The sequence below is a fragment of the Dromiciops gliroides genome, chromosome 1, assembly GCF_019393635.1.
Source record: "Dromiciops gliroides isolate mDroGli1 chromosome 1, mDroGli1.pri, whole genome shotgun sequence".
NCBI classification, from domain to species: domain Eukaryota; kingdom Metazoa; phylum Chordata; class Mammalia; order Microbiotheria; family Microbiotheriidae; genus Dromiciops; species Dromiciops gliroides.
In genome coordinates, this window is record NC_057861.1 from 143408106 (window position 1) to 143426558 (window position 18453).

General features: G+C 42.5%; 1 protein-coding gene across 1 annotated transcript in view; it reads left to right on the plus strand.

Moving 5' to 3' along the window:
* Nucleotides 1-1563: 1563 nt before the first annotated feature.
* Nucleotides 1564-18453, plus strand: part of NIPAL2 (NIPA like domain containing 2) — a 140566-nt gene continuing 123676 nt past the window's right edge. The window contains exon 1 of the mRNA XM_043979182.1: nt 1564-1958. Within this exon, the coding sequence (XP_043835117.1) occupies nt 1821-1958 (138 nt within the window). The 5' untranslated portion in view covers nt 1564-1820. The remainder of the gene's footprint in view (nt 1959-18453) is intronic.

Below are 18453 nucleotides of genomic sequence, written 5' to 3' on the forward strand. Positions count from 1 at the left end.
TAGTAAAGCACTTAGCAGGCACAGTACCTAGCATAGTAGGAGCTATATAAATGCTTATTTCCCTTCCTTTCCCCTTTCACAAGTGTCTGTACTGTATAGCCAATCAAAAACAGCACAGAGAAACACAGGATTTTAGAGATGAGATGGAAGGACCATTGAGATCAACACTATGAAACAACAAAACTAGTACAGATGCAGACAGAATTTAGGCAAATTCCTGTGTCTGCTATACCTATCCTGGTTTCCCCGGCAACAGTTCCAGCTCATCCTAAAATCCCCTTCTCCACAAGGTCATGTGAAAAGCATGGATAAAGGATGGGATTTCTTTACCTTCCAGATCTCTTCCAGCCTGGAATCCTGTCCTTCTTTACTTCTGTCTCAAAGAATCCCCTGACCTCCTTCAAGACTAAGCTCAAACACAGCTTTTCCCAGTCCTCCTCCCTACCCCCCACTGCTAATCTTAGAACTTTCCTCTCTAAGATTACTTCTATTCTTTATATTCTTCAACGTGCCTAATTATTTACATGTTATCTCCCACACTAGAACGTAAGCTCTTTGAGGACAGGAACTTTTTTTTTTTTAAAGCAGTACTCAGCACTGGGTTTGGCAAATCGCGGGCACTTAATAAATGCTTGTTAACTGCCCTGCAGTTCATTCCAGAAGTACTTATTGAGTGTTCCCAGCTTGTTCTAGGTGCTGGGTTAGGATTCAAAATTAAATAAGAAATCTTGCACTTAAAAGATAGACATCGGGGCAGCTAGGTGGCGCAGTGGATAAAGCACCGGCCCTGGATTAAGGAGTACCTGAGTTCAAATCCGGCCTCAGACACTTGACACTTGGTAGCTGTGTGACCCTGGGCAAGTCACTTAATCCCCATTGCCCCGTTAAAAAAAAAAAAAAGATAGACATCAATTCCGTTCCCGAAAGTGCAAAATGGGGAATGAATGCTTTTCACACCTGGAAGGCAATTAGAAATTATACCACAGTATATGTAAAAATACAATTGCAGACTAACCATTGCTTTGTTTTCCATCGGTTTGTTTCTCTTTTTCGGAAGTCTTTTTAGGGCTACCAAAGGGCTTATGTGTGTCACTTTGTAAACTTTAAAATAATCAGGATTCTCCTGATGAGGACCTCGGGTAAGACCACAGTTCTTTCCCTCGAGTTTCCCCAACCAAGTTCCTTCAGGCTGCCTACCCGGGTCCCACTAGAGACAGCCCTTCTTCCTCTACCTTTCAGCCTTAGAATTAAAAGGTGGAAGAGCCATCGAATCCAACCCCTTCATTTTAGAGATGAGGAGACTGAGGTCCTAAGAGAGCTTTAGGGGGGCTAGCCTGAGGCTACACAGCTCATTAGAATCCAGGTCTCCAGAGTCTCAGTCCCAAGCTTTAGTCTCCCCAGGTCCAGGTGGGAACTTCCCAGGCTCATTCCCCACTTCTTGATGGTGGTGCAGGGGGAGAGGGCGTCTGGGTGCCGCCTCTGACCCTCAGGATTGCCCTCCACCCCTGCGAGAGGTGACTGCACGATAGTAAGGTGTTTTTCCCGCCCCACCCCAAGGTGCCAGTGCCAGTGCCAGACCAGGAAGTGTGCGCGCAGCCTCTGCCCTGCTCTCCCCAGGGGCAGCGCCGCCTACTCCGCGGCGTTCTCCCCCCCCCCCCCACCTCCTGCGGCCAGTGGAGGTGCAGGAGGGCTAGCTCCGGACACTGCGGGCAGACTGGGTGAAGCGAGAGGAGAAAAACTAGCTGACAGAGGGGAGGGGGCGGCGGGGCTTTAGCCCTTGCGGCGCTCCCCGCCCCCCCCACGCGGGAAGAGGGCACCTAATGGCGTCCTTGCAGTCTGGGGGCTCGGGGGACGTGGGTTTCTCCGAGACCCTGGACGACCTGGCGTGGAACTTCACCTACGGGGCTCAGGGCGAGGGCAACGGCTCCCTCTCCGGCTTTTGGTACAATAGGAACCAGGTAAGGAGCCGAGGCCACGCGGATCCCCACCTGGGCGGTCCCCACCTGCGCTGCTCTCACCTGAGAAGCTCCCACCTGCGCCATTCTCACCTATGAAGCCCCCCACCTGCCCTCTGTCACCTAGACAATCCCACCCACCCCGACCTGCGCTGCTCCTGCCACTGTATTCCCTTACCCGCATCTTTCTCACCTGCGTCCCTTTCACCTGTGTGGCTCCCTCCTACGCCGCTCTCACCTGTGAAGCCCCCAGGCGGGCTGTCACCTGGCCAGTCCCCCACTCCCACCTGCGCTGCTCTCGCCAGTATTTTCCCTATCCTGCATTTCCCTCACCTCCATCCCTGTCATCTGTGACGCTCCCACCCGTGTTGCTCTCACCTGCCCAGTCCCCTCATCTGGGCTGTCTCTGCATTTCCCCCACCTTCACCCTTCCCACTTGGCCAGCCCCAACCTGCGCCCGCCCTCAGCAGTGTGTTCCCCAACCCTCAGGCAGGAGCCTCCAGCGAATCACTCCCTCCCACCCAAACACCCACCCCTAAGCATCTCACACCCTTTTGTGGAGAGTGAGCCTGCTATCCCTTCGGGATGCAAACAGCATCACCCTGTCTCCTCCCAGGGGCTCCCTCCTCGCAACCAACCAGCTTGGTCTGCTGAGGCTGGTAGCCAGATTTCAAAGGAGAAGTGGTAAGCTTGGCATAAAGTAGCAGGTCTTATAACTTAGGGCTGGAAAGCTTATTTATTGCAATTCCTTTATTTTACAGATGAGGAAATAGAGACCCAAAAGAAATCAAATGACTTTCCCAGGGTTACAAAGGAAGTGGCAGAGCTTAGACTGGAACCTAGACCTCCTGACTCCAAGTCCACAGTTCTAAAGTTCCCATTATAATACACTCCTTTGTGATACACACACACACACACACACACACACACACACACACATATATATATATACATATATATATATATATACATATGCATATGTGATATTACATGTATAAAACCCAGAGAGAAACCTGACTTTTCTTCCTTAAAATCAATCAGAAGCAGCCAGGTAGCCGGTGGTTAGAGTGCTGGGTCTGGAGTCAAGAAGACCCAAATTCAAATTCAACCTTACTTACCGGCTGTGTACTTACACAGGTAAATCACTTAAACTCTGTTTCCTCTACTTTAACATGGGGATAAATAATAGTACCTACCTAGCCAGGGTTGTTGTGAGAATCAAATGAGATGTTTATAAATCATTTAGCACAGTGCCTGGAGCATAATAGGTGCTTAATAAATGCTCATTGGCTGAATGGGGAATACTTATTCCCTTCTCCAGTCAGTCAATAAGTATTAATTATTATCATTAGTAGGTGCTAATAAATAAATAATAATCACCACATAGTAGGTCCCTAATAAATGTTTATTGACTGACTGGGGAAGGGAATAAACATTTCCCAAGCCAGTCAATGAACATTTATTAAGAACCTATTGTGTTGGGACAGCTAGATGGTGCAGTGGTTAAAGCACCGGCCCTGGATTCAGGAGTACCTGAGTTCAAATCTGGCCTCAGACACTTGACACTTACTAACTGTGTGACCGTGGGCAAGTCACTTAACCCCCATTGTCTAAAAAAAAAGAACCTATTGTGTTACCAAAAAACAAAAGAAAAGAAAAGAAAAAAAGAACCTATTGTGTGCCAGGCACTGTGCTAAGCACTTGGGATACAAAGAAAGGCAAAAGACAGTCCCTGCCCACAAGGAGCTCACAGTCTAATTGGGGAAGATAACCAGCAGGCAAATACTTACAAACAAGCTGTGTACAGGATAAATAGGAAATAACTAATGGAGGGAAGTCAGTAAAAGAAGAATATAAGTCATCATTTGCAAAAATGGGTGTTGAAAAGGGTCTTTCTCCCTCTCATCTTATAGAGGATGTTTAACCAGTTATTATTTCTGAAATGTAACTGACTTGTGAAAGTTTTTTACCCATCTTTCCTATGGCCTTGATTGTCCTTGCAAACCCAAGGGTAATTCCAAACCCAGCCAGAACTTGGCCCTAAACAACCAGTTAAGCATCTTTCCTCCTTTCGAGCAGGAATAGGACTGTTTTTGTGAATCATCTATTTCTAGAATGTTAGCACTTGAACGGGTTCTAGAGATCAACTAGTCCAAATCTTTACACATTAGAAATAAGGAAATGGAAGTTCAGAGAAATGAAATAAAGTTACATGTAACCAGGGATATGCTGAAGCGAGGTTGAAGGGGAGCTGATTGTTAAATTTTCAGCATGATCATTTTCACCCCCATGACAATCAGGACTTGATTTATTATTGTTTTGTTGATTGCCTAGACGTAAAGTGTTGATAATGCAAATTAAACTTAAAAGCTTAATACATTTAATACATTTTTCTGGAGATATGGTTGTTAAATATTTGCCAACAAAACTCCTACATGTAAGCAAAGAAAAAAAAAAAGCTTGACTTTTTATAGGATAATTTATCTAGAGGTAGAAGGGACCTTAGAAGCTAATCCAGTTTAACATCCTTATTTTCCAGATGAAAAAAATCCTGAAACTCAGAAAGTTAAGAACTGGGTTTTCTTATCAGGTTCTTAACTCCCAATCCTACTGTTTCTTTCTTATTTTTTTGCGGGGCAATGGGGGTTAAGTGACTTGCCCAGGGTCACACAGCTAGTAAGTGTCAAGTGTCTGAGGATGGATTTGAACTCAGGTACTCCTGAATCCAGGGCCGGTGCTTTATCCACTGCACCACCTAGCCGCCCCCCACCCCCTACTGTTTCTTTCAACTTGGCAGCAGAGTCACTGAGAGAAGTCCTATGTGAACATGCTGTTACTAACATGGCATTTTCCTGTTATCTCCTAGCACATTACTTCCTTTTCTCTGAGTGGAAACTCTCACAGAACAGTGATGCAGCTCTTTTGGGCTTTGTCCCCCTCTTTCTTTTGGAAAACATGGTCAGTTTTAACAACCCTAGTTTAAACAGTATCTAAGTCCCTTATTAGAGGAGAAGGGCTTTGAGATTCCCATTTGTTCTTGGACTCAGAATGGTGACATGACTTGTTTAAATGGCAATTTTTAACTCCACCAAAAGGAGTCACAGAGAATGGCATCATGGTTTTGGAACTGGAAAGTATCTTCGAGGAAGTCTAGGTCTACCTCCTTACTTGATAATTGAGGAAAGTGAGATTTGGAGAGGTTAAGTCAACAAGTCAACAAGCTTTAATGAAGTGCCTACTATGTGCCGGGCACTGTCACCAAGTTAACTGGTATTTATGAAGTGCCTACTATGTGCCAGGCACTGTCACTAAGTTAACTAGCATTTATGAAGTGCTTACTATGTGCCAGGCACTGTGTTGGTTACATTACTTGCCCATGTTAACACATCTAGTAAGTGTAAGAGGAAGGATTTGAACCCAGGTCTTCCTGACTCCAAGTCTACTATGCTACAGGTGATCTTGATGTTTTCTTCTGGACTTCTTTATCTCACCCATAGAATCAGAACCATAAAAGATAATAATAATGGTTATTATTATAGCTAGACTTCATATAGCACTTTAAGGTTTGCAAAGCACTTTACAAATATTATCTCATTTTATTCTCACAATAGCCCTGGGAAATAGATACTATTTTATCTCCATTTTATAGATGAGGAAACTAAGGTTCAGAGGCGTGACTTGACCAGAGTCCCTCGGCTGATTAAGTGCCTGAGTCAGGATTTGAACTCAAGACTTCCTGACCTCCAACACTGTTCACTAGATGCATTTCTCAGTGCATTCTTTCTCTGTTCTAGGAAGTTGTAACAAAAGGAGACACAATTCTCTCAATTTTTTAGCTCAGGCTCCCCAACCAGAGAAAGTTCTGTTCTGGCAGAATACTTTAGCCTTACATTTCTCTCTTACTCTTCTCCCTTTCAACTGATTCCTCCCAATAACATTCCTAATAAGTAGGCCCAGACTAGCAAATACTGTAGAAAACAAAGTTCATATCTAAAAAAAAAAAAAGAAGAAAGGTAAACAGACTTTCTCTGTGATCTGAGGGAAAAGGCTTCAAGCCTCCATGGCTACAACTACCCAGTGTCAGTCCTCACACTTCATGCCTGAGAGGCCCACATGACCTTGGTCCTCAGTCCTTATGGAGTTACCATCTCTACTAGTGCTTCTGCTCTCCCAGTTTCATGGGGCTCCTGGCAGGCTTCCTTTCTCTGCTGAGAGCATTTTCTCCATGTCTCATTAAAAGCTAGGTCCGGCTCCTCCATGGACCCACTTGAATCACCTCCTTCTAGAACTGTACCACTGTCTTTATGGATTGCCCATGAGAGTGACCAGTAATTGGCTTCCCCAGTGGTATTGTTCCTTTTAAATTTCCCTGCTTTGAGGAAGGGATTGCTCTGAGAAGGGATTCTTTCCCAGAAGGCAATTCTTGGGACCTTTTAGCCAGCAGCTGCTGATTTTCCTAAGGAATTGGTTTGCATTTCATAAAAAGATCACCATGCTTGTCTGTGGTTTTTTATTTACAGTTAATTTAATACCTCCTTCTAAGCTCCCTTACATTCCCAGACCTTTTTCTAGGTAAGGTTCAGGAATCAGTGGGCTATCACACAATGTTAGTGTTGGAAGTTCCACCAGAGGCTACCTAGAGCAACCTGTACCTAGAAAAGAATCCTTTCTCCATGATACCTGATGAGTGGCCATCCAAACTTGGCTTGAAGAAAGATGTACAGGGAAGTACAAGGATGTACAAGGAAGAACTCACTACCTTGCAAGGCCAGCCCATTATGCTTCTCATTAATAAAAAGTTTTAGAGCAAATAAAGACTTCTATAAGGAACTTCAACACTTCAGCTCTACCCATTGGCCTCCAGTTCTGCTATCTGGGGGCTAGTAGGAATAACTATAATGGGGGGGGGCAGCTAGGTGGCACAGTGGATAAAGCACTGGCTCTGGATTCCAGAGGATCTGAGTTCAAATCCAGCCTCAGACACTTGACACTTACTAGCTGTGTGACCTTGGGTAAGTCACTTAACCCTCATTGCCCCACAAAACAAACAGACAAACAAACAAAAAAAGAGTCAGACAGGACTGAAACAACTGAACAATAAGGAATAACTGTAATCTTTCATTCATGTGTTAACTGTTCAAATACATGAAGATAGCAGAGTAGGTTGCTGTTGCTCCACTGTGTCTGACTCTTCATGAGCCCATGGACAGTTTTCTTTTTTTAAATTTTTTTCTTTTTCTTTTTCTTTTTTTTCGAAGGGCAATGAGGGTTAAGTGACTTGCGCAGGGTCACACAGCTAGTAAGTGTCAAGTGTCTGAGGTCGGATTTGAACTCAGGTCCTCCTGAATTCAGGGCTGGTACTTTATCCACTGAGCCATCTAGCTGCCCCCCATGGACAGTTTTCTTGACAAAGATTACTGGAGTGGTTTGCTGTTTCCTTCTCTAGTTGATTAAGGTAAATAGCAGTTAAGTGACTTGCTCATGGTCACACAGCTAGTAAGTGTCGGAGGTCGGATTTGAACTCAAGTCTTCCTAACTCCAAGCCCAGCATTCTATATTCTGAGCCACCTGACTGTACAACTCCCTAATCCTGGAAACTTTGCCTCTTCTAATGCAGCCTGATGTTGTATTAGCTATTTTTTGGCTGTCATATTGATTCATATTAAACTTATAGTCCACTAAAAACCCCAGATCTTTTGCCTCCCCCATACTGTACCTGTGAGGATTTATTTTTAAATCACTTCTATCCTTATTAAATTTCATGCCAACCAATTTAGCACGATGTTCTTGCCTGTTGAGATATTTTTGGATCCCTCATCTCTCATCTGTGAGGCAGCCTGGTATACTGAGAGAGATATGCATACTGGCTGAATGGCCTTGGGCAAGTCATTTAACCTCTAACTGCCCTCAAGGAACTCTCTGAGACTATAAATTGCAGAGAAGGTTCAGATCTTTATTGATAAAGATTTCCTCACCAGGAAATTCCCTAGACCAGTGAAATTATAGGACAGGACCCAAACCCCCAAACTATCATCTATACTGGGATCTGTGTCTTCCAATAACCACAAGCATTTAGGTCATCTGCTAATTTGATAAGCATGCTATCTGTGTGCTTTTATCCAAGTCAATGACAAAAATATTAAACTGCTCAGGATCAGGCATAAATGTCTGAGAGAATCCATTGCTACCCATATCTGACCACCAATCACTATTCTTTGGGTCCAACTACTGATTTGCAGAGGATGAAAAATTAGGGATCATAGATTTAGAGCTAAAAGGTATCTTAGAGCTCATCTAGTCCTATTTTCTATAAGGAACTTGATAGATTGCTCCAAAATAGTAAAAGATACATTCTGATACTTGGTGATTTCTTTTCTGTTTTCTTTCTTTCTTTCCCTTCCTTCCTTCCTTCCTTCCTTCCTTCCTTTCTTTCTTGTTTTGTTTGTTTTTTGGTGGAGCAATGAGGGTTAATTGACTTGCCCAGGATCACACAGCTAGTGTCAAGTGTCTGAGGCTGGATTTGAATTCGCTGCCCCCCTACTTGGTGATTTCAATTTTATAGAATGGAAGCTCCTTGAGGAGCAGGAACCATTTTTCAGTTCACCTTCATATCCCCAGCACCTAGAACAACATCTTACACATGGCAGGGGCTTCATAAACATTTCTTGGCTTGGTTTAGATTGTATGGTGGGGTCAGAGGGAGCCCATGCGGAATTGTGGATAGAGTGCCGGACCTGAAATCAGGAACACATGAATTCAAATACAATCTCAGGCAACCTGTTTGATCCAGGGCAAGTCATTTATCCTTTGTTTCCTCAGTTTCCCCAGTTATACAATGGGGGATGTAATAGCACCTGCCTCATAGGTTTGTTGGTGAGAATAAAATGAGGTGATATTCCTAAAGTGCTTAGCACAGTGCTCAGCAGAGAGTAGGTGCTTGATAAATGCTTATTTCCTTATTCCTCGATATTGGGAAATATAGTTTGGGATCAAGGACTAAAAAGAAGCTTGTAGACTACTCAAATGTGTATATTCTGTATATCAGAGGACAGAAGAGAACTTAGTAATCAACAGTCTAGCATTATCATCTGGCCAGTGAGAAGACTGAGAACTCTCAAGAATAAGTGACCTGCCCAAGGCCAGCCAGATAATAAACAACAGAACTAGCGCTTGAACCTAGGTTTTTGGACCCCAGATTTAGTGGTACTTTTAGGCTACTTCTTATAAGACTTTCTTAAAGAAGAGAGGAGGGCCAGTTCCAAAGGACTCATGATAAAAAATGCTATCCACCTCCCAAAGAGAGAATTGATGACCTGAAGTGCAAATTGAAATATAATTGTTTTCACTTTCTATATTTTTATTACAGTTTTTGCACACATGGCTAATACAGAAATATGTTTTGCATGATTTCACATATATAATTGATACTGCTTGCCTTTTCAATGGGTGGTGAAGGAGCTGGAGGAAGGGAGAGAATTTGGAAATCAACATTTAAAAAATGATTGTTAAAAATAAATAATCAATTGAAAAAATTAAAGAGGAGAGGGTGATAATTGGCAAGTCAGTTGAGTGAAACAAAATTTTTAAAAAGACAGTCGAGTGAGAGGTCATAAGTCAGTCAATAAACATCTATTAAGTACCTACTACATATATTAAACACTGGGGATACAAAGAAAGGTAAAAGACAGTCCTTGATCTCAAGGACCTCCCTCAAAAATGGCAGCTCATATACCAAAATAAAAGGATAAACAACAAGAAAAGCTTTGCATGAGTCCCCTTCCCCCACCCCCAAAAAAGAGGAAGAACACATTGTTTTTTTCATAGAAACCTTGGTTGAGGTGGTGTTTTCCTGACTCTTTCTGGCATTCTTGATTATCCTTGAGGGGTTTTGACACAGAGACACTGTAAGATCAATACCACTCCCACATTCTTTTTCCAGTATGTTATGAATATTGCTCTGAGAAGGCATTCTTTCCTAGACAGCAATTCTTAGGACCTCTTAGCAAGTGGCTGATAGAATATTGTGTTAAGCCACATCTCTTCGGTAAAACAGACTGATGTGACTCTCTACCAATCTGGTAACAAGAGAAGGGCATAGTTAAACAAATTAATTAAAAATGATTTATTAGATGCCTACATCATGACTTTCACTGTGCTAGGTGTTGGGAATATAATACACAAAGGTAAAACAGTCTCTATCCTCAAGAAACTTATATTCTAATAAGGGAAAACAACATGCATAGAATGGTCGCCAGGGATGATGAGTGGAGCCATAAAGAAGTTATTATTAAATAATTAATTAATTGGTCGTTAGGACCTTTCCTGAAAAGGAGGGTGCACATGGATAGGGGTAGGAACTGAGGGCAAGGGAGATTATCTGGGATGAATCATCCAGGGCAGGCTTAATAAAGTGGGTTAAGTGAACTGATACTTATTCACTTGCCAGTCAAGATAGCTCAGCCCTAGCATGGAGTTTCAAAACTGAGTGGATGAGTGGATCCCCCTGGAGATGCTGTTGGGGAGGGGAAGAGTGGAGGAGATGGCAAGATGTTCAGGGTGGATAGATATGAGAAATGGTCTAGATCTGGTTAGAAATAGTGGGATAGCTGAATTTGTACTTACCTATCAGGACAGCTCAGCCCTGGGCAGGGCAGAGGTCCAAAGCTGAGGAGACAATTCAGGGAAGGAGGTCCTATTTAATAAAAACCTGGACTTTGGGTAAAATTTCTAGCCCAATGTGCATAGAAAATCTCTAAGAAATGACATATTTCATGTTAGCTAAAAGCAAAATTTTTAACAGTCACCTCACTGTTGATTTCCAAAGTAGAAGGGGTGGATTACTACTCTTCATTCATCTGGCAGAAACATGAATGAGGTATAGCAGGGTAGGGGCTATAGTAGGCTCTTATTGATCAGAATAGAATGATCCTAGGTCAAAAGTACCAAAGCTAAGTGGTTTAGTTCCTCCAGGGAATGGTCAGAGGGTCAGAGATTTAGACATGTAAAGGATGGTTGAGGGCATGGATTCCAACCTCCTCATTTTGAAGACAGGGAAACAAAGAAACAGAATGGTTAAGATCTACCTGGTGTCTGAGATAGGGTTTGAACCCAGATCCTCTTCAGTCTGAGTCCAAATCCTAAGGGAGCAGCTTTTTCATTACCTTCCATCTACTCTGTTTTTATCTTTTATGTAGCTAGTTACTTACTTGTAATCTTCTCCATCAGAATGTGAGTTCCTTGAAAGCAAAGATTGTGTTTTTATCTTTTTTTTTTTGTTTGTTTCCTCGGAGCTTAGCACAATGCCCAGCATGCCATAAGCACTTGATAAATGCTTGTTCACTGACCGACATTAACAACAGCTAGCCACATGGTATGACACAACAAGATTACTTTTTTTTTTTGGATGGGGCAATGAGGGTTAAGTGACTTGCCCAGGGTCACACAGCTAGTAAGTGTCAAGTGTCTGAGGCCAGAATTGAACTCTGGTCTTCCTGAATCCAGGGCTGGTGTTTTTTCCACTGCACCACCTAGCTGCCCGACAAGATTACTTTTTGAATTATTATTTGTTTACTTTTATTATTTGTTTACTTGATGTTTTCATTTTTTGTTACTATCCCCAGTACCTATTCAAACTGAAGAGATTATTTTGTTTGCTTTTCAATTGTTGTAGCTAATAAAAATTTGGCTTTTCCTATTTAGAGAATACCTGAATATAGGCTTCTACAGACAGGATCGACTTTAGAAAATATTGTAACTTAGTTAAAACTTGTTTGTTGCATCTTCCTCTTAAGTGGGCAGAGGGACAGCTCAGCAGGACCCGGTACTTCAGAAAGCCCATTGGATACTTTTGTCTCCTCTGCCCCAGCCTGCTCTTAGCGGCCAGGTTTCCAGCAGGTTTCTGAGCACCCAGGAGGCTCAGAATGTTGGGAGCCCTTCTCCTGCTGTGCCTCGGTCCCCATTGCCCAATTCCCACCAGGATCCTGCTGGCCTCTTGCCAGCCCCCAACCTCCTAGTCTTCATATTGAAACTAACAAGTCCAGGTGTGATGAATCTTGTGGTCTTGGAATGTATAATTCCAAAGGGCCCAGAATCCATGGGAGTGAACTTTTCATGCCCTTAGGGGATCAGGAAGCTATGCCAATATGTCTAGAAGCTACCAGGAAGGTGGCCCCTGGGCTAATGAAGTCCTAGAATCATTTTTCAGGGAAAAATTTTGCCTAACTCATGTGGGGGTGGGGGTGGGGGTGGGAAGGAGAAGATGAATACCAGTACATCCTGGTCATTTCATAGATTGTATTTGGTCTTGTCTTTGTATCTTTGTATATTTAGTGCTTTGCACTTTGTATCTTCCAGTGCCTTGTGTATACACAGTAGGTACTATTAGATTATAATAAAAACCCACATGCAGCAAGGGTGAAGGAAGAGAATTTTCAAAGTGTCTGAATTTTGAAAAACAGAAGCAAAATGGTAACAGCCTTTTTAGAAGTTACAGTGCACTGAAAAGGAGGCTTGAAAGCAATGTCCTACCTAGGTAAGACACAGGGTCAGCTTATAAATCCAATGTACATGCGAGCTACTCGTATTATTGTTAAAATATTTACTTTGTGTTAATTTCTGTGTGCTGCGGCCACATCTTCTGGGATGGCAGAAATGAATAACTGCTCAAAGCAGGAAAAACGACTGTGGTAACATCCTCTGTCACCAGAACATGCAAATAGAGAAATGGAGAGAGGAGGCTGTCTGGTTCTTTCTGTTTCCTTTCATCATGCTTCAGCAAAAGCCATTTTTAGATCTCTTTCTTTTTTTGCATTGATTTTACATTTTCTATGCCGGTTTGGCATTTTCCCTTAACCAATATTTTTCCAGAAGATTTCTGAATACATTCTTGGGCAACTAGGAAAAGAAAAATCCAAGATTATCTAGAAGCAACTGAATCCAAGCTTCTGTTGATCATTAGAATCCCACAATGCTTGTTACAGGAATAGAGCAGGCAGCCTTCAGTGAATTGGCCAGGTTCCAGCCCAGCATTTTTATTTCTGCCTACCTGTTAGTCTTCTTTGTAGTATGGTACAGGCTTCTTTACCTTGCATTTTAACTAGCTTCTCTGTAGGCCTGCTTACTTGCTGAATTCCAATGCTCGATAATAGTGGTATTTTTATTCATTTAGTTTCCTTATGAAATGTCAACTCTTCATTCCAGTAACTGCTTCTTAAAATGCCATGGGCTCTCTTTGTAAGGAGCTTGCCACCTTAAAAATATAGCTTGTTGGGAGATAGAGGTGGGGGAAGAAAGGCCCCAAACAAATCATCATAGATTCATGGGAATCTCTGAGTAGAATGGGAACCTCAGAAGCCCTGTGGTCCAGCCTGTTTTGGGAAACTGAGTCAAAGAATTTCAGAAAACCAAGGGACTTTGGAGATTACGCAGTCCAGTTCTCTTATTGTACAAAGAAAATAGCTCCACCAAGGTAAAAGCACTTGCCCAAAGTCTACACTTTATTGGCAATAGAACCAGAAGTAGTACTCAGAAATCCCAGCACTCAGACCAGTGTTCATTGTTTCACATTTTAACAATCAATCAATCAGCAGGCATATATTATTCACCTACTGTGTGCCAATCTCTATGCTTGGCACTAGCAGAACTGTGTTAGGTGCTTTAAAAATGGTACGTTAGGAATTTGGAGTTCTCAGTGGTATTCTCGTCTCTACCATTAATTCTGTTCCTTTTAGAACTCTTGTCATTTAATCTCTTCATGTAGCAAAATAGGTTCTTGGTGGAATGCCTTTAAGATCCTCATTCCAGTGCTCCAGAGGTCCACATGATGGTAATAAAATAGATAGAGGATAGAAGGCTAGCGTTGAAATCAGAAAGTTTTGGGTCGAATGGATGGATGAATGAATGAAAAACCATTTGTTCAGTGATAAGTGTGATATGGAGATACAACCAGAAAAAAACAGTATAGTCCCTGATCTCAAGGATCTCCTACTCTAATTGAGGGAGACAAAACATAAAAGACACTACAGCTTCAGGTGAAATGGAAAGGCCCAGAGGAGACTTAGGTAGTTAATATGACAATGGTCGGCGGACTATGGGGAATGAAGGCCAGTCAGATGGTAAGACCTGGAGGATCTCAGGAGGTAGTGTGTGGCAAGGCACATGGTGAGGTCTGATGGTCCCCCATCTCATCAGAAAGATTGTGAGCAGTCATTAAGTCTGGGCAAATGGGCAAAGGTCCCTGGTGGTGGTAGCTTGGCCTAGCTGTCCCTATGGGTTCGGAGACAGCCTTGGGTTAGGAGAGTGTAAGGGGGCAGTAGGGTGCCCACACACATACAACATACTAGCTGTGTGACCTTTGGACAAGATGTTTAACTTCTCAGTTCCCTAGGCAACACTTTTATAAACTATAGATGGCAAAGAAATTGCTTGTCTGTATCAGCAGTTTTTTCCACACTGGGAGAGAACTCTGTATGCTGATAAAATAGCAGGTGTTGGCATTTTGTATAACTGCCTTATCACTGTTTTTTTATACAAAATGCTCCAACTTCCATTTCTGTGCCTTTGCACTAGTGTCATCTGTGCCTGGAATATATTTGCTCCTTACCTCCCCTTATGGAATTACTTCAAGATACAGCTCAAACACCTTTTACATATTTCCTACTTGTAGAGCCCTCCCTTGTATTCCCTTGTATTTAACTATAATTTTTTTTCTGTATTTATTTATACATATATGTATATGTGCTTACAATATAGTATGTATATATACATGTGTACACATATATATACACCCTCTCCTCTCCCCCCAATAAAATGTAAACTCCTTGTAAACAGGGATTGTTTTACTTTTACTTTAGGCTTGATATTAGACAAAATTTCTTGAATTGAGAGGTGGTTGGGGCAGCTAGGTGGCACAGTAGATAGAGCACCGGCTCTGGAGTCAGGAGGACCTGAGTTCAAATCCAGCCTCAGACACTTAACACTTACTAGCTGTGTGACCCTAGGCAAGTCACTTAACCCCAATTGCCTCACCAAAAAAAAAAAAAAAGAGAGAGAGAGAGAGAGAGGTGGTGGTTGGAGGTCTTCAAGCAGAGAATGGATACCCACTTGTCAGGCAGGTTATAGTGGGGATGGATTCTATTGGTATAGGTTTTGGACTAGATGGCTACTCAGGTTCCTTACAACTCTAAGATTCAATGGTTCTTTGAGAGGAGTGGGCCAGATTGTCTTCAGGAAATTGCAGAGTTGTGTTATTGTTTTTTAATGACCCCAAACTTGCCCTAGATACGTCAGTCCAACTTTAATACTAGAATGCTACCAGTATTCTTATATGGCTGCAATCCACGAAGCACAACAGACTTTGGAGAATTTAAAATGAGAATCACACAGAGGGAAAAGGAGAAGCTCATGATAGGTGTGAGTAGTTTGAAATATATAACAATTTTAAAACTTCCAAGAACAGAAAGTAAAGAATGTTATCTTTATGATTGGCTGGTCACATAGGGAGGATAAAAGTTAAAAGTATGCTCCACTGGCATTTTTATGATATCAGGAAAGAATGAAAAGGGCTTCTAGCGCATCGAGTGGATGCCCCACCCCCATGACAAACCTTTGATGAGGGCATGAACAAGAGTTTCTCAGAATGGGCAGGCAAGGATGAGTGTAATCTACATCTTTGGAGAGAATGCCTACACCATTGAGATCACAAATCATTTTAATCTTTGCTTGTGGTAGCAACTCAGTTAGTGTTGTTGATGAGAGGTGCTCATGAATCAATCATTCAACTGAAATTGATTGAGTTCCTACCATGTTCCACCTACCTTATGTCAGGCACTTGCTCAAAGCTGATGAGATTCTCCATTGTATTTTTTTAAATATGACTGGACAAGCACATGGCAGACATTATAGTGGGGGTTCATTTTGGGTGGGGGTTGTAATAGATATTCTTGGACTGGGTCTTTCACTGCACAGTAATTAACAGAGGGAAAACTAGTAAAGGCTGTGATATTTTTCTTATAAAATAAATATTTTAACAAGATGTGATAGGAAAAATCCATGTGAGTAAAAAAAAGGAACCTAGCCAATTGTATCCTAGATTTCAAATGGGAAAGATAACCTTTTCAAAAATTATCTTTTTAAAAAAATGAAAAAGGCAAAGTTAGTGGCTCAATTGCTTCTTAACCTATGTTTCAGGCAGTGCATGAAATATGAGGTATATTAGAAATAGTATCTAAAAAGTCTTCCATTCCTGGCTATCCAGCCTTATCTCACATCACTCTCCTCCATATTGTCCTGTCCTAATTGAAACTCTTCCTGCTGGGCAGAGAATGCATTTGACCTCCCAGAGGTAGAGTTTGGGGGTGTGGGGCTGTGGGGCTGCATCTGGCACCAGGGTGTAGAAGTTTTCCCACAGAACTAGCAGGGTGGAGGCAGAAGAATTGTCAATATAGAGACATGAGTCCAAATCACTGGAGCTTAACCATCGCCTCCAGAATATAAGAGGAGCCTGTCCCTTTGTCTCACATGGAGTCTTTTCATGAAATACCCACGAGGGCTTAAACTAAACTTCTGTCCAAGCATAAGGAAAATAGCATGAAGATGCACAGAACAGGATCACAAAACCAGGGCTTGCTGAGGTTGTTGGCCAAGGATGCTGGAAGATGTTTATGACCTTGGACAAGGGCACCTGCCTCCCTAAAGAGCAGGGAATGGTTTTGAAGATGTCGAGGAAAAAGTATTTCTAACCCTGTAACAGATTCAGCCTACCAAACTCCTCTGTGCTCATTGTGCCCCAACTTGTTAGACAAGAGCATAGCCTAGCTCACAGCTTCCCCAGAGATCCACAGGGGATCACACAGGGGAACACACAGCCATGAGAAAAGCCACCAACAATAGGGATGCTAGACCTTCCAAACTGCATCACCCCAATACAAGGAGGTTTCACTTGCCTTGATATCTCTGCCTCCTTCCAAGAGAATCAGCTCTACAGCTACAATAAAGCAGATCAACCTAACAGACACCAGGCAAGATGTTCTCTGCTTATTCCTTATCTGTTTCCTTCACACTTTGTATCTTCCTTCCTACTCCACTCACCAAACCACGCAAATGACCAAAAAGAAAAGAGAGCTAATTCTATGGAATACTACAAGTATTATTACAAGGACTGGCCATCTTTGACTATTGGCATCCTATGGTCTCTTTCAGACATACCTAAGAATGGTTTAGAAGACATGGCTGTTTCTGGCCATGTGACCTTATGTTCTATCTTCTCAAGACTTCAGGCATTGCACAGTCCAGTATAACACATGAGACCTTTCTAGGGACACATACAACATAGGAGAACACAAACACATTGGGAAACTCACCCAGGAATAACAGGCCCCCGAATCAGACTGTTTCACCACACAGAGATCTTACCATCTGGCCCTCCTTCCAAAAGTATCAATGCTGGGTAGCTGTGGAATGGGCCAGTCTCACAATTACCAGCCTAGACAGTGTTTGCTTCTCCCTGAAGAGAATGAATGTTCCCCAAGAGGTGCTGCTCCCAGCTGCTGTTTGCTTCCCCCATAGCTCGGCTGCCCTGGATTTCTTACTGTAGTGATAAGTACTATGCTTCGCTCATCTTCTGGTTGGCTTTTGATGAGCCATGGCTATTACTGCAAGTGTTGGTAGACATGTGCCATGCTCCAGCCAAACCAGATAATGTGCCAGCCCTTGTAAATTCTGAGGAATTCCTGAATCCATGCCTTTGCTCAGTCTGTTCTTTATCTCTGGAACATTTCTTGCTCATTCTCTCCCTCCTCTTTTCTCCCTCTACTGACCAAATTCTGTTTTTCAAAATTCCATCCATCTTTTGAGGTCCACATAAAATGCTGCCTTTTTCATGAAGTCTTAAGTGATTTGCCCATCCTCTACAGTTAGAAAATTTCATTTCTTCTTCTAGCCTTACAGAGACTTTTGTATCTCTCTTATGTTCTACATTGTAGTTGTTGAAACCATCTTTCTTTTTTCTTTTTCTTTTTTGTGGGGCATTGGGGGTTAAGTGACTTGCCCAGGGTCACACAGCTAGTAAGTGTCAAGTGTCTGAGGCCAAATTTGAACTCAGGTACTCCTGAATCCAGGGCTGATGTTTTATCCACTGTGCCACCTAGCTGCCCCCTGAAACCATTTTTCTTATGTAGTGTTCTGCTGCACAAAAATTTTTCCTTGGTGTCTCTCTGAGCCTTGGCAATTATTTTGGATTCTTAGGGGATTTACCATAACTTCTGATAGATCCTACCAAGACCAACAGTCATTAAGGGCCCAAAGATGGATTCTATGTCTGCTAAGGATCAATCTCACTAAGCTCAGAAAGGCTTACCACAAGGTTCACCGCCGGATCTTTTTGGCTACAGCAATTATCAAAGGTTATCTCCTAAGCCGTAGAGGAGTCATGATCTGTCCAGTGGAGGAACAAAATTATGGATGCTTGAAGTTTTGAAGAAGTGTGGCATATGCATGTACA